Raw genomic sequence first — 26311 nt, forward strand, 5'->3', positions numbered from 1 at the left:
AGGGAGCAGACCCTTGGCATCCCCTCCACGGGCTCCATGCCCACCCTTGGCCTCCTCCTCAGCCCTCTCCTTCCTCCCGGTGCTTTATTCCTGTTCTCCTTCCTCCTGGGCTTTATTCCTGTTCTCCTTCCTCTCCATCCTCCTCACCGGGGAGGAAAAGCCGGGTCTTGGCATTCCAGGCTATGGGAGGAGCCTGGAAGTGCCTGGGGGGCTGATTTGGGAGGGTGTGAAGGGCACGGGGGAGGGAGGGAGGGTGGGGGAGCACCAGCCCCTCCCCACCCCTGCCCACCCCTGCCCTCCCAGAGCGCCACGGGGTTTAATTAAAACTAAAATTAACATTAAAACTAAAATTAAAATTAACCCCCTTCCTCCTGCCCTTCCCATCCTCAGGGATGCCCGGTGATGGCATCCCATCCTTCCCAGGGCTGGGCCATGGATTCCCTGGCTGGGCAGCTCCGTGCTGGTGCCAGCCCAGCCCCTCATTAAGCGCCACGTCCCCGCTCGAGTAATTAATTCCTCCTATTTATAAATGAGCCTTCGCCCCTGCCCTTGACAGAGCCCCGGCTGCTGACACAGAGCAGCAGCTATTTTTACCCCTCTCCCCTGGAGATACTTTCGCTCCCAATTCCAGTTGTGGGATTTAAAGGAGCTCTGATGCTCCTGCCAACCCCCTTCCCGGGGTCCTGGGAGGGGGCTGAGCTCTGCCCGGGGGGCTCTGTGGGACTGAGAAGTCTCTGAGTGGGAGCTCGTTGTCCATCTCCAGGCAGGAGGTGCTCCGTGCTGGGGGATGTGGGGTTGTTAATCCAGAGGGATCGTGCTGGCCCAGCAGGATTTCTGGAGCCCCCCCTCAAGGACCTGGATGTGTTGATGGGGAACAGTGGGATGCCCATGGGAGCAGCTCCCTGAGGAGCAGGACCTTGCTGGAAGCTGAGGATGGACACACCCAAAGTGAAAACCCTCTTTGTGGAGATTCTGCGTCCAAATGAGTCCCTGTTGCTGTGGACACACCTTTTTTTCCCTGGATATCTGCTCCTGCCCATGCTCTCCACAGGGTCAGTGGAGTGGAGCAGCTCCTCCGTGCCAAGGCGACCCAGCTCCCACCTCCTGGCAAAAACAGACTCCATCCTTTGCTTTCACACCAGTTATTTTGGCTGTGACTGCCACGATCCCGAGAGGAAACTCTGCTGCTCCGAGCTCTGCCTTGGCACCTCCCAGCCTGATTTCCCATGGCAGGTTAAGGAGGCAGAGCAGCTCTTCCCAGAGGGCTCCAGAGGGCTCTGGGCACCCTCGAGCCAAGCTGGGAAATGCCTCTCTGTGCAGGAATGGAAAGGAAAATGATTCATTTTTTTATTTGAATGCAAAGCCACGGGGGGGGAAACCTCCTTGCAGGGGGTCTGAGAGGGGCAGGGAGAGCCACGGGGACGACTTCACCTGTGTCTGGTGGGACAGCAGGTCCCTGGCTGGGATCCAAACCTTCCCTAATGCGCCTCTGTTGTATTTACATCCCCATAATCCACGTGATGCCGTGACATTCCTCATCCCTGGAGAGCTCCCTGCCGGACCTGCCGCCCTCCGGAGCCGCCACATCCCCGCTCCCCGCGCAGGAGGACCCTGGAATGTCCTCCCATGGAGTGCCCAGGGGTTATATTTTTAATTACAAGCAATAATGGATGCTGTTTGTGACTCCTGCTGCCGGGTGACCCCATCCAGGCACGGAATTGCCCCTCTCCCACCCCCTCCATCCCAGCTCCGCTCCGGAGCCCGGCGTGAATCATTCCCACGGCACTCGGAGCCATCTGGATGGGATCGGCCCTTCTGCCACGCCAGGGAGGATTGTTAACACAAAGCATATGCTTTGTTTGAAATTAATAATAATTTTAGGCTCTCGCCAGCTGCTGGTAATTGGCTCCCCTTCCGCGGAGATAACGGAGAGCAGCAGGGTGGAAATTCCGCCGCTTCCCGGCTCCTTCCCTGGTGAGATGAGTCCCTGGGAAGGGTGGCTGTTCCACAGGGATACACTGGGACACTGGCTGGGGTGGTGGCTTTTGGTAACCAGCTCCCTGTGCCTCAGGGATGGGCACACACGGGCACTGGGAATGCTCAGGGACGCCGGGATCCCCTCGGAGGGAGCAAATCCTTCCCCGGAACACACCTGGATGGGGAAGGGCAGGTTTTAGCAGCCTTCAAAATCCTGGAATGGTGTGGGTTGGGAGGGAATGTAAAGATCATCTCCTTCCACCCCCTGCCATGGGCAGGGACACCTCCCACTAGCCCAGGGTGCTCCGAGCTGGCCTTGGACACTTCCAGGGATCCAGGGGCAGCCACAGCTTCTCTGGGAATTCCATCCCAGCCCCTCACCACCCTCACAGAGAAGAATTCCTTCCCAATATCCCATCTAACCCTCTGGCAGTGGGAAGCCATTCCCTGTGTCCTGGTCCTCCTGCCCAGCAAACTCCCAGTGCCCAGGGCTGTTCCTGCAGCACCCACAGAGGGCTGGGAAAACAGGATCACAGAATCCTGGGATGCTCTGGCTTGGAAGGGACCTTAAAGCCCATCTCGTGCCGTGGGCAGGGGCACCTCCCACTCTCCCAGGTTCCTCCAACCCGGCCTTGGACAATTCCAGGGATGGGGCACCTTCCCTGGGAAGCCTGTCCCGGTGTCCCCCCCAGTCCTGCAGGATTCCAGCAGCAGCAGATCAGCACTGAGGGAGTGGCTGCACATTCCCTTGCTGAGGCACAGCCTGGCCAGGTGGGTGGGGGGATATTTATACTTCCTGACAAAATCTGCCTGTGGAGGAGCCCACCAAGCACCCCCAGCATTATTTTGGTTCCAGCGCCGCGGATCGAGGAGAAGGGAAGGCACCAAACATCCCCTGCAGCCCAGAACGGGGGGAGCTGAGGGCTTTTAAAAATCCCTGGATTCAGGAGAGGCTTTGGAACACCACCTGCCCCGGGATGGCTCCACAGGGGAGGGGCAGGAAGGGCCAGGCAGGCTCTGGAATTAGGGATCTGGCTGCATGTCCCCCTTCCTCTTTAGGGTCCAGGTGATCCCTTTAATGGCATTCCTGGGTTGGGAGTGTGGGATGGACTGTCCAAAGAGCTTCAGGCAGCGCTGCTCTAATAGTTTGTTGGTGTTTCAGCCTTCATCAAATATCCCAGGCTGGAAAATCCTGTGAAGGGATCTGGGGGCTCCTGGCAGGGGACCCGACACATCAGCCCAGAGCAGAGCCCTGGGCAGCAGAGCCCTGGGCAGCAGAGCCCTGCCCTGGGCAGCAGAGGCCACAGGATCAATGGGGAGTGAAGGAAATACGGCTGTGGACACGCAGCTTTTACAGCTTCCTTCCCAACACAGCCAGGCTTTATGGACTCCTGGGAATTGCCAATTCATTCCGCTGCAGCCCGGGGCAAGGAGACAGCCCAGCTCCTTTAGAGTCCACAGACTGGGAAAACGGGGGCTGTTTTCCAACCTGTTTTCCCCCACGGAGCGGAATGACCCAATTCCCAGTAATAACCAGCCTGGAGTGCCTCAAGCCACCAAAAGGGAAAGGCAAAGCAGGTGGGAGGGAGGCAGGAGTTGCTGTCCCTCCACTTTGCCACCTCCTCGCTCCTCATCCTGCATCTCACCATCACCTTCATTTATCCCCCCCTGCCCCGAGAAGCCTTTCCAGGAGCTCCAGAGCCCCACAAACGAGACAGGAGGAGAGGATCCAGACCTTCCCAATTAAGGCAATTTTTCTGAATGAAGGGCCCTGCCCCTCCCCTCTCGGGGAGCGTGATTGACATAAATCCCGGGGCTGATTAGGGGCTTGTCATTTAGCACCTCTAATTCCTGCCCCCTAATGGCATTAGGGGCTCCTCGGCAGGGCTCTAATGCGGTTTCCAGCTCTCCCTGGCGCCTGGGATGGGCGCGGGGCGGGGGCGCTGCGGAGCGAGCGCATCCCTAATCCAAGGAGACAGTAATGGGAAAACGAGCTGCCTTGACAAGGTGTGCGGAGCCGGCAGGAAAGACGCGCCCGGGAGCGGCATCTCCGGGCCACGGGCAGCACCCCCGTCCTGGGCGTTCAGCTCTTTAATCCCCCGTCCCGGCTGTTCAGCCCCTTAATTCCCCGTCCTCTCCATCCCGAAGGTGGCTGCCCCTCTCTTTTGGTGCCCCCCAAGCCTTGCCAGCCCAGCTTTCCCTTGGGATGCTCCCTGCTTTCTCCACAGGGCTGCATCCCTGGGCTGTGCCCGGTCCTGATTTCCCCATCCTGGGGTTGCCCATGCCCCTCTTTCCGTGCCCTGCCCCTCCAAGCCTTGCAAGCCCAGCTTTCCCTTGGGATCCTCCCCGATTTTTCCACGGGGCTGCACCAGTTCTTTTTCCCCCCATCCTTATTTCCCCACCACGGAGAAGCCCCACATCCCTGTTTCCATGCCCTGCCCTTCCAAGCTTTGCCAGCCCAGCCTTCCCTTGGGATCCTCCCTGTTTTCTCCACGGGGCTGCATCCCTGGTCTGTGCCAATCCTTAATTCCCCATCCCCTCCATCCCAGAGGTGCCCACACCCCTCTTTCCTCGCTCTGCCCCTCCAATCCCTGCCAGCCCAGCCTTCCCTTGGGATGTTGCTCCATGCCCTTTTCCATGCTGGGACGCAGCTCTGCCTCCCCCCTGCTCCTGGAGGGATGCTGGAGGGGGGCTCAGGAGCATTTGTGCCCCTCCAGGCTCCCAACAAATCCCTGTTTTGATGATCCCTGCTCCTGGATGATTTATAATCAGCATAATCCAATAGCCATAATAACTCCCAAATCAGATTAAACCTCTCTGTTTGTCTGGGGGCTTTGTGCTCCACTCTTTTCCCTCCCTCTGTGCCATTGATTTTTTCCCAGCCCAGCCCCTGGCTGAGCCCCTCCAAGGGCTTTTCCGGCTTTGCATCCTCCTTACCTGGACTTAACATTCCAGGATAGGTTCCCTTTTCCACCCTAAACCCCGTCCACGTGGATGGGGCAGGCAGGGGATGCTCTTCCAGCACCAAAACTCCCACTGCACTTCACCCAGTCCGGGCTGCTGCCTCCAAAATTTGATCAGTGCCATTCCCAGCCATCCCTCGTTATCCTGCCTGCCCACCACAAATCCCATTAGGCCTGTAGGATTTGGAACTGAGGTCTGGGAGGTTTTTGCATTCCTTTATGGTGCCATTCCCAGCGATCCCTCATTATCCTGGCTGCCTGCTTCCAGTAGGATTCGGAAGTGAAGTCCAGGAGCTGTTTCCATGTTTTTGCTTGATGAAGAGGAACAGAGGTGGAGGCAGGAGCAGGGATGCAGCGGGAAGCCAGGCTGGAGGAGGTGAGGATTGTGTTAACACTGATTAATAATAAATAACCACTGTAATGAGTGTTAATTAATTAATAATAACACGTGCTGGAGCAATTGGCTCCCGGTGAGTGGCACTGGGCTGTCAGGAGTCCCCGTGGCTCCAGCTGGGGGATGATCCTGGGATGCCCAGGGTCTGGAGAAGGGATAGGTAGGGATAACCCCTCGCTGCCATTGGAATGGCTCCAGGAACAACCCCCCTCCCTCAGTGAATCCCACTGCCAGGGTGTGGAAAGATCTGCCTCGCTCCGTATTTTTTTCTCGGTGGAAAAAAACTGCTGGAGACTTGGGGTTTTTTTAATTTATTTTTATTTTTGACCACTCTTAGGTGTTTCTGCACCTGAAGCACCCCTGTGGGATCCCATCTGGAGCAGGTGATGGAGCCCAGGGCCACCTGCCCAAGGCTGAGTGTCCCGAGTGTCCCACGTGTCCCGTCCCCTCCAATCCACGACGGATCGATGGACACGGAGCTTTAATCAGGGTGCAACATGAAAAGCACTTAATTTGCCCTATTAAAATCCGCACTTCGGGTTTTTCAGGATCCAGGAAATTAACTGAAGCACCTGAGCCGTTGCTTTGATTGGAAGAGATTATGAATAATTCATGCTTGTCTTTGCCTTCCCTGGAAAAGAGCTGATGGGATGGGGAGGGACGGGACTGGCGGTGGCTCCTGAGGTCCCTCTGGGGTGCTGGTGGAGCTGGTGGGCTCCAGGGTGGTCTGGGTGGCGTGATGGGCACAGACAGAGCCTGGCACAGCCCTGGGAGAGCGGCCTGTGCCAGGGAAACACGGAACTCACCATGGGTGAATTCACGGAATTGGGGATGGTGCTGGGCTGAGGGGCTGGATCTGCCCAAGGAAGGGCTGGGCAGGGCTGGAGGTGACTGGGAGGAGGAGGAGGAGGAGGAGGAGGAGGAGGAGGAGGAGGAGGACCCAGAGCAAGTCAGGCTGTGTCCAGCCACATACTGGTCCGTACTGGGAGGAGCAGAGCCAGCCACGAAAACCTCCGTGACAATAATTCAGAGGGGCTGGAAAGCGGGTTTATAAAAAGAATTAAAAATAAAACCGCGGCTGAAACAGCAGGAATTTACGGCCCTGCTGGTGCTGAGGGAGGATGTGGCAGGACCTTCAGACGGGCACAGCGCCCAGCCCTGCCACGGCCACTGGTGCACACTGGGAGCACTGGGGGGCTGCGGGTGGGCACGGGGGCTCTCGGGGGCGGGACGTGCATCCCTGGGGATTGTCCGTCCCGAGGAGTGGGATGTGCATCCCCAGCCGGCACAGGCTGAGCATCCCAGGCCCGTGGATGCTCCCGCTGCCTCTGGAGGGGTGCGCGGGGGTCCGTGACGGGCAGAGCTGGTATTCCCGAGCTTTGAGCGGGACGAGGGGCGGGATTTGGCACCCGGGGCCGCGGGGGGACCACAGCGGTGGGCACGGGCTGTTGTACGGTGGGCACGGGCTGTTGTACGGTGGGCACGGGCTGTTATACGGTGGGCACGGGCTGTTATACGGTGGGCTCGCACTGCCCTCCAGTGGGCGCATCGCAACTGCAGAGCTTCCCAGATGTGCCCCTGCCGCTGCCCAGATGTGCTCCAGCACTGCCCAGATGTGCCCCAGCACTTCCCAGATGTGCCCCCGCCGCTCCTCAGGGATGCCCGTCCCCCCAAAAGCCGCGGGTGCGCTGAGCTGGGAGAGGGTCTCAGCTCTGCGGGGGTCGGGATAACTCTGCCCGGGACAGCCGGGGGTGGGTCCTTTCCTCCTCTCCTCCCCGTCCCGCTCACTGCAGGTTCCTCTTCTTGGCCACCTTGAGGGCCACGTTGTCGTACTCGGTGTCGCCGAGCCACTCCTTGCCCTGCAGCAGGAAGGGCTGGCGCAGCGGGACGGGTCTCTTGGGCACGGCGTAGTCGTCCCGCTGGGGGTTGTAGGGCTGCTCGTGCCCGGGGGGCTCCTCAGGGGCCGCCTGCAGCCTCCACGCCTCGCCCTTCACCTCCTCGGGCTCGTCGTACACGGCCAGGGCGGAGAGACCCTCGGGCTCGTCGTAGATGTGCTCGGGCTTGGCGGCCGTGGGGCGCGGGGGGGGCTGCTGGGGGGGCTGCTGGGGACCCCCCCCGGGCTCCCTGGGGTTGTAGGGGGGGTCGGGACCCCCCTCGGGGCCCCCCAGGCCGCCGAACTGGCGGGCCAGGAGGGCTTTGGCGATGGTGTCGAAGGGCACGGCGTACTCGCCCTCCGCCCCGGCCGCAGCATCCTGCTTCCAGCTCTTGCCCGGCACCGCGGGTTTCCCCCGCAGGAGGGAATCGCAGGGCTCGGAGTAGGGATAATCAGCCCCTCGGGAGGGCTCCCCAGCCCCGGAGCAGCCGCTGAGGGGGGGCATCACCACGGGGGGCTTGGCTTTGGGCACCTTCCCCTCACGGGCGGGCTCCTTGGGGCCGCCGGGCTCCTCGTGCCCCTGCGCCCAGCTGGGCGTCCTGGAGTGGCCGAGGGGCCGGGGGGCTTCTTCCGCAGGGCCCCCCCGGCCCCGGTGGGCATTGATGGCCGACTCGATGGCCTGGAAGATCTCGTTGCCCTGGCGGGTGTCGAACTCGAAGTTGCCCTCCCCGGAGGTGCAGCGCCGGCCGGCCTCGAAGGAGAACGTCACCTGGGAGGGGACAGACACACAGCATCAATCCCTGCATCCCAGTCTGCTCTGCCCACACCCACACAGAGCCACTGAGCTTGGAAAAGAGCTCTGAGATTGTCGAGTCCCACCTGTGACCCAACCCCACCTTGTCACCCAGACCATGGCACTGATGCCACATCCAGGCTCTGCTCAAACCCCTCCAGGGACGGGGACTCCCCCCCCTCCCTGGGCAGCCCATTCCAAGGTCTGATCCCTCTCTCTGGGAAGAACTTCCCCATGGCCAACCTAAACCTGCCCTGGGGCAGCTCCAGGCTGTGCCCTCATGTCCTGGGAGAAAAGTCCGACCCCTCCTGTTTTCCCCTCCTGTCAGGGAGTCATAGAGAGGGATAAGGTCTCCCCTGAGCCTCCTCCTCTCCAGGCTGAACAGCCCCAGGCGCTCCCCACAGCACTTGTGCTCCAGACCCTTCCCCACCGACCTTGTCCCTCCCGAAGCGCCGGAGGAAGCGGTAGGGCCAACTGTAGAGCAGCTCCGAGCTCTGGAAGTGCCGCAGCTCCAGCGCCTCCTCCCCGGCCCGCAGGATGCAGCGGCCCCAGAGCCGGCAGCGCTGCGACGACTGCGTGGCCCTCACTGTCACCTCGAACTCCTGCTCCAGGCCGGCTGCAAGGGTGGGGAAAAGGGTGGGATGGGCACCTCCCACCCCGGGGGGCTCAGCACCCTCCCCAGCCGGGGCAGTGTCCGGCCGATAAGGGCCGGAGGGCTCCGGCCGTGGGTGATAGCGCGGCAAAGCCGGCCCTGCCAAACCGCAGCAGGAAGGGGCTGTTTCGGGAGGAGACTTCCCACCACACAGCTGGGAGCTGTGCTGGGAGCTGCTCCCCGGCACCAGGAAGCACGAGGAAGCACAAGGAAGCTCCCTGGTGCAGGTGGGGATGAGGGGCTGTGGGATAAAGCGCTGCCTCCCACCCCAGCAAACCCCCGCCCGCTGCTCCGTCCCCACTTCCCGGTGCCTACCTTTGCCCCGGGAGCTGTACAGGGAGTTTTCCTCCATGGAGAACTCTCCATCAGTGCCCAGTGAGCTTTGAGGGCCGTCCCTGCCCGCTGCCTGCTCCTCCCTGCTCCTCTGCCCAGGAGAGAGTGGCTGGTGAGTGAGGGCAGAGCGTGGCTTGGACACCTTAAACTCTACATGATATAAAATCTTAGCATGGCATTGACACCTTAAACTCTACACGATAGGTATCACAATTAAATATTGTGTTAGACATTATGTTGATATAATGTTGTTACAAACATCATAAAGGCCTCTGCTGGGTGTGTGTGCAACCAAAGAGCTGCTTCCTGCCTTCCTACACTCAGAGAACTATTTCTCCCATTTTAAAGGCAATCAAGACCCTCACCCTGGGGGATCCCAGTTATCCTACCGGGAACGCCAGCTCGCACAGCCTCTGGATCCCCCGTCACACCAACACCCCCATGGGCCCCCCCAACCCGGGGATCCTGGTTATCCTACCGGGAACGCCAGCTCGCACAGCCTCTGGATCCCACATCACACCAACACCCACACTGACCCCCACCCCGGGGGATCCCGGTTATCCTACCGGGAATGCCAGCTCGCACAGCCTCTGGATCCCACATCACACCAACCCCCACACTGACCCCCACCCCCAGGGATCCCGGTTATCCTACCGGGAATGCCAGCTCGCACAGCCTCTGGATCTCCTGTCACACCAACACCCCCATGGGCCCCCCCAACCCGGGGATCCTGGTTATCCTACCGGGAATGCCATCTCGCACAGCCTCTGGATCCCCCGTCACACCAACCCCCCCAGCCCGGGGGATCCCGATTATCCTACCGGGAACGCCAGCTCGCACAGCCTCTGGATCCCCCATCACACCAACACCCACACTGACTCCCACCCCGGGGGATCCCGGTTATCCTACCGGGAACGCCAGCTCGCACAGCCTCTGGATCCCACATCACACCAACACCCACACTGACTCCCACCCCAGGGATCCTGGTTATCCTACCGGGAACGCCAGCTCGCACAGCCTCTGGATCCCCTGTCATACCAATCCCCCTATGGGCCCCCCCAGCCCGGGGGATCCCGGTTATCCTACCGGGAACGCCAGCTCGCACAGCCTCTGGATCCCCCGTCACACCAACCCCCCCAGCCTGGGGGATCCCGGTTATCCTACCGGGAATGCCAGCTCGCACAGCCTCTGGATCTCCTGTCACACCAACCCCCCCATGGGCCCCTCCACCCCGGGGGATCCCGGTTATCCTACCGGGAATGCCAGCTCGCACAGCCTCTGGATCCCCCGTCACACCAACCCCCCCACCCCGGGGGATCCCGGTTATCCTACCGGGAACGCCAGCTCGCACAGCCTCTGGATCCAGTCGGCCGCCTCGGCGCCGTCGGCAGCCAGGAGGAAGCGCCTGTCCGTGGTCTCCAGCAGGAAGGGGACGGTGTCCTTGGGACAGGTGGCATCGCCCCCCGCCTCGGCCACGTGCACGCAGTCGCTCAGCCGGACCAGCCTCTTGCTCCCCTCGCCTTTCCGGGCCTTCTCCCCCGGCCCTGAGCCCTCCAGCAGCTCCAGGCGGGCCGTGGAGCAGGAGCTCTCCCGGTACAGGACTCCCCAGAACCTCTTCCACTTCTGCCACGGGGAGAATCTACTTCAGAGATGTCCCCTCGTGACTTACACCCAGATGTCATAAGGACCAGCCCCAGCATTCCTAAATAACAGGCACGTCTGGGTCACAGTTCAGCTGACCTTCAGTTAGTCATAAAGTGTTCTTTTGGGATATTTTCAGTCCTAAGAGCCAGAATCTGAAAGAGCCACTGTGTCTTGCAGACACTCGCCCTCCCAGGAGTTTTTATTCCCTCAGGGAAGCCCTCTGGGGTCTGGGCAGGGTTTTTGCACCTCGCTCGGGACTGACCAGAGGTAAACTGGGGTTTAAATATCCCTGGATAAACATCCCTGAGGCACAGCAAGGCTTTTCCAGCTGGGAAAGGCACCAGCAGCATCCCATCCTCGCCCAGCATCCAGATCCAGCCCTGCAGCACCCAAAAGCCCTGCCCACGCCACCCCCTGCTGCTGAAGGGCTTCCAGCTCCTCATTCCCTCCATTTTCCCTGGAAACACCAGCTTTTAAACGGTTCCCAGCTCGCCCCCCATGGAGCAGCAATTCGGGGCTCACAGGGAATGGGATGAGAGGCCCCAGTGCCAGAGGGGAAGTGGGGACAGAGGAAGTCCTGCACCCAAAGCAGCACATCCCCCACGGCAGCTCCTGCTCCGGGGCCTGCTGGGCCCCCAGGATCCGACAAAACACAGCTCCCTTTCCCTGGGATGGGATGTTGGGATCCACGCTGGGGTGGCCTCTGTCCTGCTCCCCACCCTCCAGCACTGCAGGCACCGTGTGCTCCTGCCTTGCCCCAGGGAGGGGATGCCCTGCCTGCCCTGCCTGCACCCTGCCTGCCCTCCCTGCCCTTCCCATGGCATTTGGATCCCCTTTGGAGGGTGTCCACGGGGAATGAGACCAGGGAACAGAGCTGGAGTTGCCCATGAGCTCCTTCCCCTTTGGGAGTTGTTGCCAAACCCCGAGTTTATCAGGCACGGAAGCAGAGAGGCTTTGGGGGTTGCATCAGTCACCCAATGTGAGTCTGAGGGTCACATCCATCCTCAAACCCAAGTTTGGGGGTCACATCTGTCACTCGAGACTCGGGGTCACATCCATCACCTAATGTGGGTCTGGGGTCTTATCTGTCACCCCCTGGCTTTGGGGGTCACATCAGTCACCCTGTGCGGGTCTGGGGGCCACACCCATCATCCAACAGAGGTTTGGGGTCACATCCCTCACCCCCCAGCTCTGGGGGTCACATCCCTCACGCCAGCTCACCCCAGCCACCCCCTGGCCCTACAAAGTGCCCCCGGCACCTTCCGTCCCCCTGCCCGTCCCCACGGGGAGCTCACGGATGGCCGAGGAGCCAAAGGCTGGGAGCACCCAAATCCCTTTGGATCCCACCCCGTATCCCACCCCTCCGAGCCCCCCCGTGCCCCCCACGCCCCCTCACCTTGCCGAAGGTCTGCTGGAGCTGGAGGTAGATCCCCCCCTGCTTCACCACCGCCTCCTCCATCCTCCCACCTCCGGCATCCTCCGGCGTGTCCCACCGTGTCCCGCCGTGTCCCACCGTGTCCTGCCGTGTCCCACCGTGTCCCTCAGTGTCCCACAGCTCTGGGGGGTCCCGTCCAGGCCGTGTGTCCCCCCCTCCCCTCTCTCTGTGGTGTGGGGGCCGGGCGGGCTCAGCACGTGACGTGTGGTTTGGGTTCTGCTGCTTCCTCCGCTCGCGACGGTTTCCTGCAGCCCTGAGAGCCCCACAAGGAACTGGGGGGACAGGGATGGGGACAGGGATGGGGACAGGGATGGAGGATAGGGATGGGGACAGGGATGGGGGACAGGGATGGGGACAGGGATGGGGACAGGGATGGAGGACAGGGATGGGGACAGGGATGGAGGACAGGGATGGGGACAGGGATGGGGACAGGGATGGAGGACAGGGATGGGGGACAGGGATGGGGACAGGGATGGGGGACAGGGATGGGGGACAGGGATGGGGACAGGGATGGGGAACAGGGATGGAGGACAGGGATGGGGACAGGGATGGGGACAGGGATGGGGACAGGGATGGGGAACAGGGATGGGGACAGGGATGGGGACAGGGATGGGGAACAGGGATGGGGACAGGGATGGGGAACAGGGATGGGGACAGGGATGGGGGAGAGGGATGGAGGATAGGGATGGGGGACAGGGATGGGGGACAGGGATGGGGGACAAGGATGGAGGACAGGGATGGGGACAGGGATGGGGACAGGGATGGGGACAGGGATGAGGGACACATGGACAGGGACACACCTGTGTCCCACCCCCTGGCACCAGTGCAGGACACTGGGAATTCCCACCATGGCCCTCCCTCAGTCTTCCCACCTGGAAAAGGGTCCAGAAGGTGTCCCAGGAGTGTCCCAGTGGTCCCAGTGCCCTGCACCCAGTTCCTCCCACCAGTGGCCTCCAGTTAGCCCAGCCCAGCACCAGCATCCCAAGTTACTCCAGTGCCTGCACACCAGTGCTCCCAGTTAACCCAGCCAGGGACAAGTGCCCAGTGGGTAGAGATGGGGGGCAGGGACAGAGCTGGGGTAACTGGGAGCACTGGTGTGCTGGGTACTGGGAGCACTGGGAGCACTGGTGCAGGGGCTGCTGGGGCACGAGGCTTGTCCCTGGGCTGGGGTAATTGGGAGGCTACTGGTGCAAGGCACTGGTGCAGGGACGTGGTAGCACTGGGGGCACTGGTGTCACTGGTTGCTCTGGTGTCACTGCTCTCACTGGTGTCCCTGGTCATCCCAGTGTCACTGGTGTTCCTGGTCTCACTGGTCACACTGATGGCACTGGTCTCACTGGTGTTCCTGATCTCACTGGTGTCACTGGTTTCTCTGCTGTCACTGGTCTCACTGGTGTCACTGATGTCCTCATTGGTGTCACTGGTGCCACTGATGTCACCGGTGTCCCTGCTGTGACTGGTTTCTCAGATGTCACTGGTGTCCCTGGTGTCACAGGTCTCATTGGTGTCTCTGCTGTCACTGGTCTCACTGGTGTCACCGGTGCCTCCCTGCTGTCGCTGGTGCCCCGGTCACACCGGTGTCCCCAGGTGTCCCCGCCGTCCCCGCGGGTGCGCGGCCCCTTTAAGCCCCGTGTCAACAAACCCCCCCCTCGCTCCGCCTCCCTCCGCCAGCGCCGTGACGTCACACGCCGCGCGCCGCGCGCAGCCTCCGCGGCGTTGGGTGGGCGTGGCCTGCCCAAATACGGGGGGGGCACGTCCAAAATACGGCGCGCGCAGGCTCGGAGGGGGGGCGTGGCTTTACCTGGGGAGGCGCGGCTTGAGCGGGGGGCGTGGTATGTCCGTTCGGGGGGGGGCGTGACCCGCTCTTCCGGGGGGGCGCGGTCTGTCGCTTGGGGGGCGTGGCCTGTCCCTTTGGGGAACACTATAAGCGCATCGGGGGCGTGACCTGCCCTCGGAGGGCGTGGCCTACCCCTCGGAGGGGGCGTCGCCTTGTCCGCGGAAGGGCGCGGCCCGCCCCCTCGGTGGGCGTGCCCCCGCGGCGGTGGGCGTGGCCGCGCGTGCCCGTGCCCCGCGCGGCGCATGCGCGGTGCGCGCGGCGGCGCGGGGCGGACGCGGCGGGTCCGGGCCCGGCGCAGCGGGGGCGGAGGCGCGAGCGGAGCATGAATGGGGCAAGATGGCGGATCATGTGCAGGTGAGGGCGGCGGGGGGGCACCGGGGGGGATCCCCGCGTCGCGCACACACACGCGCGCACGTTCACACACAGAGGGGACCTGCCCGCCGCGCACCGCCTGCTTCTCCCCCCCCCTCCACCGCCCCGCGCGGCCCAGCCCAGCCCCGGCACGGCCAGGCCCGGCAGGCCCCGCGCGCGGCCCAGGCGGCGGCGGCGGCGGCGGCGGCACAACAGGCCCCGCGGCCGAGGCGTCCCTCCGTGTGTGCCCCCGACCCTCCGTGCGGCCCAGCGTGTGCCCCCCAGCCCCGCCGTGTCCCCGCCTTGTTTACCCCCGGCTCGCCCCGCCGTGTGTCCCACCCGTCCATCCTTGTGTCCCCACGACCCCCTGTGTGTCCCCCCGGCCCTCCATGTGCCCCCGGCACCCTCCGTGTGGCCTACTGTGTCGCCGCCATCCCCGCCGTGTCCCCACTGTGTGTCCCCCCCGGCTCACCCCGCCGTGTGTCCCCCCGACCCTCCGTGTGTCCCCGCGTCCATCCGTGTGTCCCGCCGTGTCCCACCCCGGTCCTCCGTGTGTCCCACCCTGTGTACCCCCAGTTCCCTCCCCCGTGTGTTCCCGCCGTCCCTCCATCCATCCGTGTGTCCCCCTGACTCTTTATGTGTCCCTCCATCCATCTGTGTGTCCCCCTGACTCTTTATGTGTCCCCCGGCCCTCCGTGTGTCCCCCCATCCATCCGTGTGTCCCCCTGACTCTTTATGTGTCCCCCGGCCCTCCGTGTGTCCCTCCATCCATCCGTGTGTCCCTGTTCCCCATCCCTGTGTTTCCACCGTGTCTGCACCCCCATCCCCACCTTGTGTCCCCCCCGTGTCCCCCCATCCTCTCCAGAATGTCCCCATGTCCCCACCGTCTCTCCCTCCCATCTCCCTGTCCCCTCTCTGGGTCTCCCCCATCCCTGCCATGTCCCCCCCACATCCCTTTGCCCCCTCTCCCAGCTGGCACTGTGAGGCTTTACAGCATTCCTGGTCGGGAAATATTTGGGAAGAGGACAACTCAGATCCCGCTTTTCCCCTTGGAAACCCAACACCCTGTCCCTGCTCCCCTCTCCCGGGGTTTTGGAGTTGGTCCCAGTGTTGGGATTCCCATCCTTGCGGGGATCCTTGGGATCCCTGGCTGTGTTTGGTTTGTTTTCCAGCTGTGTGGAAGACTTTGGAGTGCAGGGAAAGGGTTTTTAAAGGGCGTTGGAAGTGAAACCCGGCGTGGAGCTGGAGCCAGGAGGGAAATCAGGGGTGGCAGTGGCTCCCAGGGTGGTGTGGAGGGACCAAAACCCCCTGTGGAGGGACCAAAACCCCTCTGAAAGGGACCAAAACCCCCTGAAAGAACCCGAGTCTCCTCTGAAAGAACCCAAACCCCTGTGAGCAGACCAAAGAGCCTCAGAAAGGGACTCAAAAACCATTTGAAGGGGACTAAAACCTTTTTGAAAGGGACCCAAACCTTCTGAAGGGGACCCAAACCCCTCTCAAGGGGACCAAACCCCTCTGAAGGGACCCAAAAACCCTCTGAGGGGGCCAAACCCCGTTGTGAAGGACCCAAAACCCTGTGAAAAGGCCCCAAAAACCTTCTGCAAGGGCCCAAACCCCCTGAGGAGCCGCTGCTGTCGCTGTGAGGGCCAGAAAAAGTAAAAATAGGTGCAGCTGGGGGTGTTTTTGCATAATATTTTGGTTGAGCTGGCGCTGGATTTGCATAGTGGCCAAAAACCTGGATAAACTGTAATGGCTTGGAGTTATTTATTATCTCTGCAACTTTTTAAATAAATATATTCTCCACTCGCTCCCCCTGTGAACCACAAGGGTGAGCAGTTTATTAACTCAGGAGGGAAACCTGGGAGGGTGTTGGGAAATGTTTCCTGGGTGATCCCAGGGGAGGAGAGGGGATTGCTGCATTGCTGAACACGGGGTTCCTGGGGAGAAAAAAACCCTAAAAACCTGAGCTTGGTGGAGCTTTGCCTTCCTGGTAAAGGTAAAGCTGCTCCACAACTGCTTGAAATCCCGGGTTTTCCTTGTTAAATGTGGGATTGAGCGAGGGGAAGTTGGAGCTGCAGGAACAGGGTTGGAATTTCTGTGTCCAGCGTGGTTAAAGTTTAACAGCAGGGCTCTGGGAGATGTTCCACGGGAGGGGAAAAAGGGGGTTGGAAATGGATTTAAAGCACCTGCAGCTCCAGGAGCTCCTGAACGGGACAAACAGTGCTGGGGCTGGGGCTGGAGCTGGAAGGAGATGTGGAATTGTCTCCTGAAGGGACTCAGAGTGACGGAGGGGAGGGTTAGGTTGGATTTTGGGAAGGAATTCTTCCCTGCCACGGGCAGGGACACCTCCCACCAGCCCAGGTTGCTCCAACCTGGCCTTGGACACTTCCAGGGATCCAGGAGCAGCCACAGCTCCTCTGGGAATTCCATCCCAGCCCCTCCCCACCCTCCCAGGGAAGAATTCCTTCCCAATATCCCATCTAACCCTCTGGCAGTGGGAACCATTCCCTGTGTCCCTCCATCCCTCATCCCCAGTCCCTCTCCAGCTCTCCTGGAGCCCCTTTAGCCCCTGGAAGGGGCTCTCAGGTCTCCCTGGAGCTTTCCCTTCTCCAGGTGAGCACCCCCAGCTCTCCCAGCCTGGCTCCATCACTGATATTCCTTAGCCATAAAATGTTAGGAAAAGGAATAAGAACTGCTGGTCTGTTCCCAGAGCTGTGAGCTGGAGAAGGGAAGGTTTAGGTGGGATATTGAGGAGGAATTCTCCCCTGGGAGGGCAACGAGGGGCTGGGCTGGAATTCCAGGAGAAGCTGTGGCTGCCCCTGGATCCCTGGGAGTGTCCAAGGCCAGGCTGGAGCAACCTGGGCTAGTGGGAGGTGTCCCTGCCCATGGAAGGAAGTGGAATGGGATGAATTTAAAGTCCCTTCCAACCCAAACCACTCAGTGATTCCATGATTTTTTTCCCTCCAGGCAAAAGCTGCAGCTCTGGGTTTTCCTGCAGAGTGTGACATTCCCTCCCAAACAGGGAGTTTTGTGGCTGCTAGAAGTTGTGGGTTAATCAATAAATGAAATTATTGGTGTGGGCTCTTCCCAGAGCCCAAACCTCTGGATTTGGGACACTGACCCCCCCGTGTCCCATCCCAGCAGCTGTGGGATTCTCCAGTGCCATGGGGAGATGCCCACCCTCCGTGGGTGATGGGGAGGGCTCTTTCCATGGAATGTGCCTTGGGAGTGGGCCTTGGGTTAGTGGGAACAGGCCTTTGGAACTTCTGGAGTTGTACTGTCGTTATTTTTTAGGGATTTGGACCAGGTGAGATGAAGCCCCAAACCGTTTTTTAGGGCTTTGTACTTGTGAGGAAACCCAGACCTATTTTTGGGGGATTTTTACCTGGTGTGGTGAAGCCCAAAAATACTTTTTTAGGGCTTTTCGCTGCTGTGGCAAAACCCAAACCCATTTTTTTATGGATTTTACCTGGTGAGATGAAGCCCAAATCCCTTTTTTATGGATTTTACCTGGTGTGGTGAAGCCCAATCCCATTTTTCTGGGCTGTATCCCAGCTAAAGTTCTTTACTTTTCCATGTGGAGCAGCAGAAAAGGATAAAAGACAAACTTTTAAGGGCCACAATGAACCAGAACATCGTGTTTTCATCTCCAAAAAATTAGGAATTCCGGGAATTGTGAGTGACCTCTCCCAGTTTTTAGTGGGAATTGCATGCCTGGAGCTGGCTGTGGTGCTTTCCCAGGGAACAAAGGCTGCAGTGACAGGGATGCAGGAGCAGGAGGAATCAGATGATCCCTGTGGCTGCAAAGAAAACCCCTCGAGCAAATTGTTCTGCACCAACTTTCCCACTTAAAAAAAGCTCTTTTGACCTCACTGGGAACTGATATTTTGGGCTTTTCCAACTCCTGTAAACAGCAGTTGGACCTTCTGGGAGCAGGGATGTGGGAAAGCAGGGAAGTGTCATCACTCTGGGGGCAAAAATGAATCCCATTCCTGCTTTTTTTCCCCCTCTGGAAGCAGATTTCTCCCATTTTTACTTCTTCTTCCACTTCCTTAAATGTTTTCCCGTGGCTGTTCCTGGGGGAGAAGGTCCGTGGTGGGATGAGGATGGATTTTGGGATCGTGTTGGGTGTTTTAACTGGAATTTTAAAAACCATCTAAGTGATCAAAAAATTGGCACTTTTGGGTTTTTATCATTGGCTGTGCTCAGCTTGGCTCCAGGGGGGGAGAAATTCGGGATCCTGAAGGGTAACAGGGTGTCCTGGAAAGCTGAAATGGGAGAAATTTGGGATCCTGAGGGGTAACAGGATGTCCTGGAAAGCTGAAATGGGAGAAATTTGGGATCCTGAGGATGTCCTGGAGGGATTTCAATCCCATGGTGGCTGTGGCACCTGGGGATGGTTGGGGTGGGGAAGGATTGGACTCAGTCTTGGATGTCTTTTCCAGCCTGAATTCCCTGATTCTCAGGCAGAGGCAGAGAAGTCAGGAATCTGGCATCCTAAAAGGGAATTGTATCCCGTTTTTTGCTTCCACACCATCTGATTTTAGGGTGTTTCCAATCCCAGAGTTTTCCAGCCTTTCCCTCCCCGGGGTTGGAATCTCCTTTGTGCTGTTCCCACGTGCCGAGGGGACACGATGGTTTTTCCCAGACCCTTTCCCGAGGCAATTCCTTCCCCAATCCCCAATTTTTCCACTTCTTGCCTGTTTCTGAATTATTCCTGGTGCTCTCAGCCAGCACCTGGGGGGGAATTTGGGGGGACTTTGGGGGTCCTGGGAGGGACTTTAAAGGTTCCAAAGGGAACCTTGGAGGTCATGAGGGAACTTCAGAGGACCCAAAGGGGATTTTGGAAGTCCTGGAAGGAACTTTAGAGGTCCTAAAGGGGACCTTGGAAGTCCTGAAAGGGACCTTGGAGGTCCTGGAAGGAACTTTAGAGGTCCTAAAGGGGACCTTGGAAGTCCTGAAAGGGACCTTGGAGGTCCTGGAAGGAACTTTAGTGGACTCAAAGGGAATTTTGGAGATCTCAGGTGGAGACCTTCACCTGGAAGTCCTGGAAGGGACTTAGGAGGTCCTGGAAGGAACTTTGGACATCCCAGAGGGGACCTTGGAGGTCGTGGAGGGAACTTTAGAGGACTCAAAGGGGATTTTGGAGGTCCTAAAGAGAACTTTGGAAGTCCTGGAAGGGACCTGGAAGGAACTTCAGAGGTCCCAAAGGGAATTTTGGAAGTCCTGGAAGGAACTTTAGAGGACCCAGAGGGGACTTTGGAAGTCCTGGAAGGGACCTTGGAGGTCCTGGAAGGAACTTTAGAGGTCCTAAAGGGGACTTTGGAAGTCCTGGAAGGGACCTGGAAGGAACTTCAGAGGTCCCAAAGGGGATTTTGGAAGTCCTGGAAGGAACTTTAGAGGACCCAGAGGGGACTTTGGAAGTCCTGGAAGGGACCTTGGAAGTCCTGGAAGGAACTTTAGAGGTCCCAAAGGGGATTTTGGAAGTCCTGGAAGGAACTTTGGAGGTCCCAGGGGGAACTTTAGAAGATCCAAAGGGGATTTTGGAAGTCCTGGAAGGGGCCGTTGGAGGTCCCAGGTGAGGTTCCAACCCCCATCCTTTTGACTTCCAGTTTCTCCCTCTTTGTACCCGCCGGCCAGGGCTGTTGTGGCTGGGTCATCCCGGGGTTTTGGTGGAATTCTGTTGGAAAACCCCGTGCCCTGGTGTCACCAGGGCAGTGTTTGGGAACACGGAGATCACGGGAGTTACAGTCCAAGGACACCCGGCTGGAAAACGCTCGCTCGGGGGTTTCTGCTCTGCCCTGGATCAGGGCTGGGACTGACACCAGTTTGAGCAGGGAGCTGACACCAGTTTGAGCAGGGAGCTGACACCAGTTTGAGCAGGGAGCTGACACCAGTTTGAGCAGGGAGCTGACACCAGTTTGAGCAGGGAGCTGACACCAGTTTGAGCAGGGAGCTGACACCAGCTGGGCTGGAATCCCAGGAGAAGCCGTGGCTGCCCCTGGATCCCTGGGAGTGTCCAAGGCCAGGTTGGAGCAACCAGGGCTAGTGGGAGGTGTCCCTGCCCATGGCAGGGGGTGGCACTGGATGATTTTAATCTCCCTTCCACCCCAGACTATTCCATGATCCCATAACACGAGTTTGGCTTCGTTGGAATTCCGCCCAGTGCCGGTTTTCCTTTGGGCTCTCTGGGCACATCCCTCCCCATCCCGTGCCAGCCCAGGCCCGTGGTGCCAGCAGGATCCCGAGTGTCCCTGTGCCAGCCCCTGCTGTCTCATGCTTTGCTCCTTATCTGGCCCCCCCAGAGCTCCAGCCCAGCATAATCGTCCTGCCAATGGTATTTTTTTTTATCTTGGTGGAAGGAGAAGGTGCTGCCCGAGGCCTTGTCTGCCTTTCCAGCCTGGAATAAGCCTGGGTGTCACTGCCAGTGTTCAAATGTCCCGAAAATTCAACAGTTTTGCACCTGGAATGCGGGATCTGGGCAGCTCAGCTGCTCTACTCAATACTAAGAGTTGAGTTAAGGCACAAAAGGGAGTCAGACATTCCCAAAAATTGCATGTGAAAGGTTTTCCATCGGGGAAATTTATTCCTTGGATTACGGTTCTCAGGAGTCTGGGGAGGGTTTGTTTGTTGTTTTGGTTGGGGTTTTTTTTGTGGATATTTGAGCACATTAAAATAAGAAAATAAAATTACCATTTACAGGCAGGAAATGTTGGATGAGGACTCCCAAGTTTGGGATTCAGCTTTCCCTCAGAGTTGCTCTCCTAGGCTTTGGTGCTTCTCCTCGTGTCCTTAAATGCCCCCCATCCCCTCAGAGCTCCATATCCAGGGATCCTGTGAGGAGGAGGATGAAGGATTCCCTGGGACAGCTGACGCTGCACAGTCAGAGGCATTGAAAATATGTTTAAATCCTGGCTGGATTCAACTTCCTGGCTTTTCCACAGGAGGGATTTTTTCAGGAATTCTGCACTTTGGAGCCCACAGTGCCATTCCTGTGTCCCTGGTGCCGGGTCTCCAGCTGGCACACGGGCTGTTCTCTTGGATTTTGGGAGCTGTTTCCTTGTGCCCTGTTCCCTGTGGCTCCGAGGGAGTTAACTGGGAGCTGCAGGAAGGCTGGCACGGATCAGGCACTGGCACAAACAAGGGGGTTTTGTCACAGCCACTGTCACACAAAAGCAGCCACCGAGGCCTGGGAGTCGCAGGGAATTGGCACTGGGAGGTGGGAACAAAACTCCAGGGAAAGCCCTTCCCTGGCTCCCCCAGGAATTAGTGCACAGGGGTGGAAAATTGTTAAAAACTCGGGACCTTTTTTTTTTTTTAAGCAGAGTTTTAGTGTGTTATGGGCTGTGGTTCCTTGTTGTCCTGCCAGGCTGGTGGAGCTGCTTCCCAAGGATTTGTGTCCAGGGGAGGGAATGGAGTGGGGAAAGGCTGGAGCAGCTGAGGGAGCTGGGGGGGCTCAGCCTGGAGAAAAGGAGGCTCAGGGGGGACCTTCTGGCTCTGCAGCCCCCTGACAGGAGGGGGGAGCTGCCAGGGAACAAGGGACAGGAGGAGAGGGAACGGCCTCCAGCTGTGCCAGGGGAGGCTCAGGTTGGACATCAGGAGGAATTTCTCCCTGGAAAGGGTTGGTTAAACACTGGAACTGCCCAGGGAGGTTTGGAGTGCCCAGCCCTGGAGGTGCCCAGGGAAGGCCTGGCCGTGGCACTCAGTGGACAAGGTGGGGATGGGGCACAGGGTGGGCTTGATGCTCTGGGAGGGCTTTTCCAACCCCAGTGATTCCCTGATTCCACACCCATGGACAGAAGGTGTTGCTTCTCCAGCTGATAAATGGCTGGCAGGGTTTTGAGGTTGGGAGGAAACCCCGTTTTGTCCTTGGGATGAATCACGGCCCCGTGGAATGGTTTGGGTTGGAAGGGACCTTAAATCCCCTCCCATTCCAACGGGGACACCTCCCAGCAGCCCAGGTTGCTCCCAGGGAAGATGATCCACACCAACACCTTCCTGCAGGGGAGGCTTTGCCAAGTGATTCTTAAATAAGTGGCAGTGGCTCTGTGATGGGAGCAGCGGGAGCTGGGAAAAGCTGAACTGGAGTCTGGGTGCTTCCCGTGGTTTATGTTCATGGGAGAGTTTGGGGGATTGTCTGTGTGGGGTTTGAGTCTTTGGGGTTTGCTTTGCTCAGAAACCTTGTCCAGGTGCTCTCTGGCACTTGGCAAAGTTTTCTCTCGTTCCTCTAAAGTAGTGGAGCAATATTTTCCATGAGATTCTTTTAAAGAAAAATGAGAATAAGAAAGAATCAGAGCTCTGGAATATGGTACAAAGTAAGAGCATTGTTGCAGAGGGTCCCTCTCTGTGTTCCTTTTCCTCTGGTGATGATTCTGGCAGCAGCAATCCCCCCCTTGGTGTGGTTTTGGCCTGGAATTGCTGGAATTGCTGTGCCCTGCTGGGAACACGGATCCACCGGCTGATCCCAGCCGGGACTTGGATTTGCATAACAGCCTCTCCTCCAAAAATAAAGGAGACAGTGGTTGTTATCCTTGTTTTTATAACAGCACAAAAGGACTGTGCTGGTCCCTCTTCACCCCTGGGACCCTCTGGCACGTGCAGGTGACAACACCCGGTTCCAGATCCAGAGGCACAAACCCTGGGAATGTTTTTCCCTCTGTCTGCAAAGGCACTTTTTTTTTGTTTTTAAATTAGGGCACCTCAGATTTCACTGGGGGAAGCCCATCTGCCCGGATCAGAGCTCGGGGTGGATCTTTTCCAGCTGTCTGAGCACACAGAATCTGCAGGGGGGTTTATTTCCCTTCCCATGGTTCGGGGAATTCCATGATTCCATGAAGTCCAGGCAGAGGGAACAGGAGCAAAGTTTGTGAGGGATTTGGCACTGTCTGACATGAGATGCATGTGAGGGTTGTTTTTTTTTTGGCTATTAAAATGTGCAGATTAGGATTATCACCTAAGGAGACCCCCCCTGGATCACTATGTCCGGTTCTGGTGCTTCCAGCATCAAAAGGATGTGGATCTGTTGGAGTGAATCCACAGGAGGCCACAAACTTGTCAGGGGACTGGAGCACCTCTGCTCTGGAGCCAGGCTGGGGGTGTTCACCTGGAGAAGAGAAGGATCCAGGGACAACTTAGAGCCCCTTCCAGGGGCTCCAGGAGAGCTGGAGAGGGACTGGGGACAAGGGATGGAGGGACAGGACACAGGGAATGGCTTCAAACTGCCAGAGGGCAGGGATAGGTGGGATACTGGGGAGAAATTCCCCCCTGTGAGGGTGAGGAGGCCCTGGCACAGGTTGCCCAGAGAAGCTGTGGCTGCCCCTGAATCCCTGGAAGTGTCCAAGGGCAGGTTGGAGCAACCTGGGCCGGTGGGAGATGTCCCTGCCCGTGGCAGGGGGTGGAACAGGATGGGCTTTAAGCTCCCTTCCAACCCAATCCAGTCTGTGATTCCATGGAAAAGGTGAAAATGGGGAGGCCAGGTGGTACTTTGTCAGGTGTGAGAGGTGGCTGGGAAATTCCTGTACAGGGAATTCCAGGAGTTCAGCGGAAGAACCAAACCCGGCGCTGAGCGCCTTCATCCCTTTGCCACCAGCAGAGTCAAACACACTGGGGTGTGAACACACCTGAGGTGCTGCACAACTCACCTGCCCCCCTTCCTGTTCCTAACTGGAGTGTGTCCATGTTTTCCAGAGCCTGGCCCAGCTAGAGAACCTGTGCAAGCAGCTGTATGAGACCACGGACACGGCGACGCGGCTGCAGGCGGAGAAAGCCCTGGTGGAGTTCACCAACAGCCCCGACTGCCTGAGCAAGTGCCAGCTGCTCCTCGAGAGAGGGAGTGTACGTGAAACCCCCCCAAAACCCACCCCAAATCCACCCTGAGGAGGGAAACACCCCCGAGGGCTGGAGCGGGGTGTTCATATCCCATATTCCACACCCACGCTCCCGGATCTCCATTTGGGAGCCGCCGGTGCCCAAAGAAAAGCTGATTTTTCTGCTGCTGTGGGGTCACTTTAATGCCTCGTGGGCCCTGCTGGCTTCTCACAGGCTCCCACCCGGAGCTGCCGGGCTTTAAGTTGGAATCCCAACCCCGTGGGAGCAAAGCTTCTCCATAGGGAAAACGGGGTGTGCAGGGAAATTCCGAGGGGGTAAAGCCGGCGGTGCTCCTTCTGGAATGTTGCCTTGGAAATCTGCCCCTGCCGTAGTGTTGGTTTAATAATCCAGCAGGTTAAAACAGAGGAAAGGAAAAAAAAAAGCTGGATCATGTGCTGTGGAATTAGTGTGGCAGAAAGGGTGGGAATGGTGCCGGCAGTAAATCCCGCCCGGCTCCCGGAGCTTTCTCCTGGGAAGTGGCCGCTTGGTTTTCACTTGGAATCAGCAGAAATCCCCTTCCAAAGGGCTGTGCCCCGTGATCCTTTGGCAGGATGTGCATCCAGCTCTCCTGCTGTCAGATTGGAGCCTTGTCCATAAAGTGGGAAACACTAAACTGTTGGGAAGAGTCGAGTTCTCCGGGAGGAGGGAAAGGAGACGGACATTAAACTTCCCCAAAACTTCACTTCTCCTTACATTTGAAGCCCAGTGGAATCCAAACAAGCTTTTGATTGGAAGCTTTTCCAGTGGGAATGAGGGGCTGGTTTACCTCAGGACAAATAGTGATATGTATTTGTAAGGAAAGGTCCTGAAGCCCAGTTTAATCCAGAGTGGGATCCATTCTCCCTCCAAATTTGGGGTTTTTGTTCATTCCGGGATCTGACTCCCGTTGTACCCACAGGCCTTGGGAATATTGGAATAAAGAGCTTTCCTGCATTGATCCCAAGCTTTGTCCAGTCCTATATATTACAGGCAAAATGCCTGTCATTCCCTGGCTGTAATTTAGGGAGTGGGATCAGCCAGGGGGGTTTGGGGGCCTGAATTCCATCAATGAGATCAGAGCTGGGTGGTCCTTAAGAAATACATTTTAACCTGGATTTACCAACCCAGGGCAAGCTCTAATTGCTTCTTGATGTATCTTAACACACTCCTGGGATAATTCCAGGTGTGGAATTTTAGGAAACTTCACGGATTTTGACTATTTTTGCTTTCAGTGGCGCTTCCATTGTCTTTTGCTCATTAAGCTTTTCCTTCTTCAAATCTTTATTTGTTTTACTTTAGTGTCTATAAAAACATAGAGTAAATACATCTAAATAATGCTGATGATAATAATAATAATAATAATTCTGTGTAGAATATTTAGACCTGCCAGTTAAATGAATGCTTTAAACTCAGATATTTGCAGAGGAATTAGCTTAAAATCCATTTAAAATCCGTTGCTGCTCGCTCTGAACTGTGCAATAAAATTCTCTCTTGTGTTTTGGGTTTGTTTTTCCCTCTTCCCAGTCCTCCTACTCCCAGTTACTGGCAGCCACCTGCCTTACCAAACTGGTGTCACGCACAAACAACCCCCTGCCGCTGGAGCAGCGAATAGATATCCGTAAGTATGGAATTTTTCTTCCCAAATTCTTGGGAATATTCGCCGTCTGGCCTTTGATCCGTGGCTGGGAGGTTTCCTGCAGCCTCCAGTTTGGGCATCCTGAGGTTTGGGATGCTCAGAAAGGCGAGGAAACGTAGGAAGTAACAGAGTTCAAGGCTAAATATCTGGAATTTTTCTGGATGAAAAGGGATTGCAGCTCTCTGGTCTCGTGGATAAACCACTTGAATTTGACAAATTTCCTTTGGAATGGTAAAATTTGCCTTTTCTGAGTGTTCAAAACTGAAAGTCCTTTAGGGGGTCTCTGAAATATCAGTTGGAGGATTTGAGTCTATTCCCAGCTCTTTCTTTGGGAGTGGTGGATGGATCCTTTCCTCCAAGGAAAGAGGTGGAATCCCTCAACACGATTTCCTTTTTACAAAAGGAAAAAAGTTTGGAAACATTGAGGTTGTAAAGTGTTGGTCAAGCATTGGAAGGGATGGTGGGATCCCCATCCCGGGAATTGTCCGAAAAACATCTGGATGGAAAATGGTTTGTGGTTGATGGTTGGACTGGATGATCCCAGAGGGCTTTCCCAACCTTAATTTTTAGATTCTTA

The 26311-nt window shown here is 58.0% G+C and overlaps 2 protein-coding genes across 3 annotated transcripts in view; one reads left to right on the forward strand and one right to left on the reverse strand.

Annotated features, from left to right (window-relative positions):
- Nucleotides 1-5629: 5629 nt before the first annotated feature.
- Nucleotides 5630-12320, reverse strand: DOK2 (docking protein 2). The gene is made up of 5 exons (XM_064637863.1): nucleotides 12026-12320; nucleotides 10318-10608; nucleotides 8968-9076; nucleotides 8435-8616; nucleotides 5630-7976 (listed from the first exon to the last, which is right to left on the reverse strand). The coding sequence occupies exons 1-5, from the start codon at nucleotides 12086-12088 to the stop codon at nucleotides 7119-7121; spliced, it is 1503 nt and encodes a 500-aa protein (XP_064493933.1). The 5' UTR covers nucleotides 12089-12320; the 3' UTR covers nucleotides 5630-7118.
- Nucleotides 12321-14130: 1810 nt separating this feature from the next.
- The window catches only part of XPO7 (exportin 7), a 42732-nt gene continuing 30551 nt past the window's right edge, over nucleotides 14131-26311 (forward strand). The window contains exons 1-3 of one of the 2 annotated variants that reach the window (XM_064637858.1): nucleotides 14131-14255; nucleotides 23940-24086; nucleotides 25623-25716. In XM_064637858.1, coding sequence (XP_064493928.1) covers nucleotides 14238-14255; nucleotides 23940-24086; nucleotides 25623-25716 — 259 coding nt within the window. In that variant the 5' untranslated portion in view covers nucleotides 14131-14237. The remainder of the gene's footprint in view (nucleotides 14256-23939; nucleotides 24087-25622; nucleotides 25717-26311) is intronic. The other variant, XM_064637856.1, reaches the window with a different exon arrangement.

Source organism: Pseudopipra pipra, chromosome 28 (genome assembly GCF_036250125.1).
Source record: "Pseudopipra pipra isolate bDixPip1 chromosome 28, bDixPip1.hap1, whole genome shotgun sequence".
Taxonomy (NCBI): Eukaryota; Metazoa; Chordata; class Aves; order Passeriformes; family Pipridae; genus Pseudopipra; species Pseudopipra pipra.

Coding starts and splice junctions, on each gene's coding strand:
- DOK2 (XM_064637863.1), bottom strand. CDS start 12,088: ATGGAGGAGGCGGTGGTGAAGCAGGGGGGGATCTACCTCCAGCTCCAG. Junction 9,077..10,317: donor TGTGCGAGCTGGCGTTCCCG/GTAGGATAACCG, acceptor TCTCCTGGGCAG/AGGAGCAGGGAGGAGCAGGC. Junction 8,617..8,967: donor GTACAGCTCCCGGGGCAAAG/GTAGGCACCGGG, acceptor CCACCCTTGCAG/CCGGCCTGGAGCAGGAGTTC.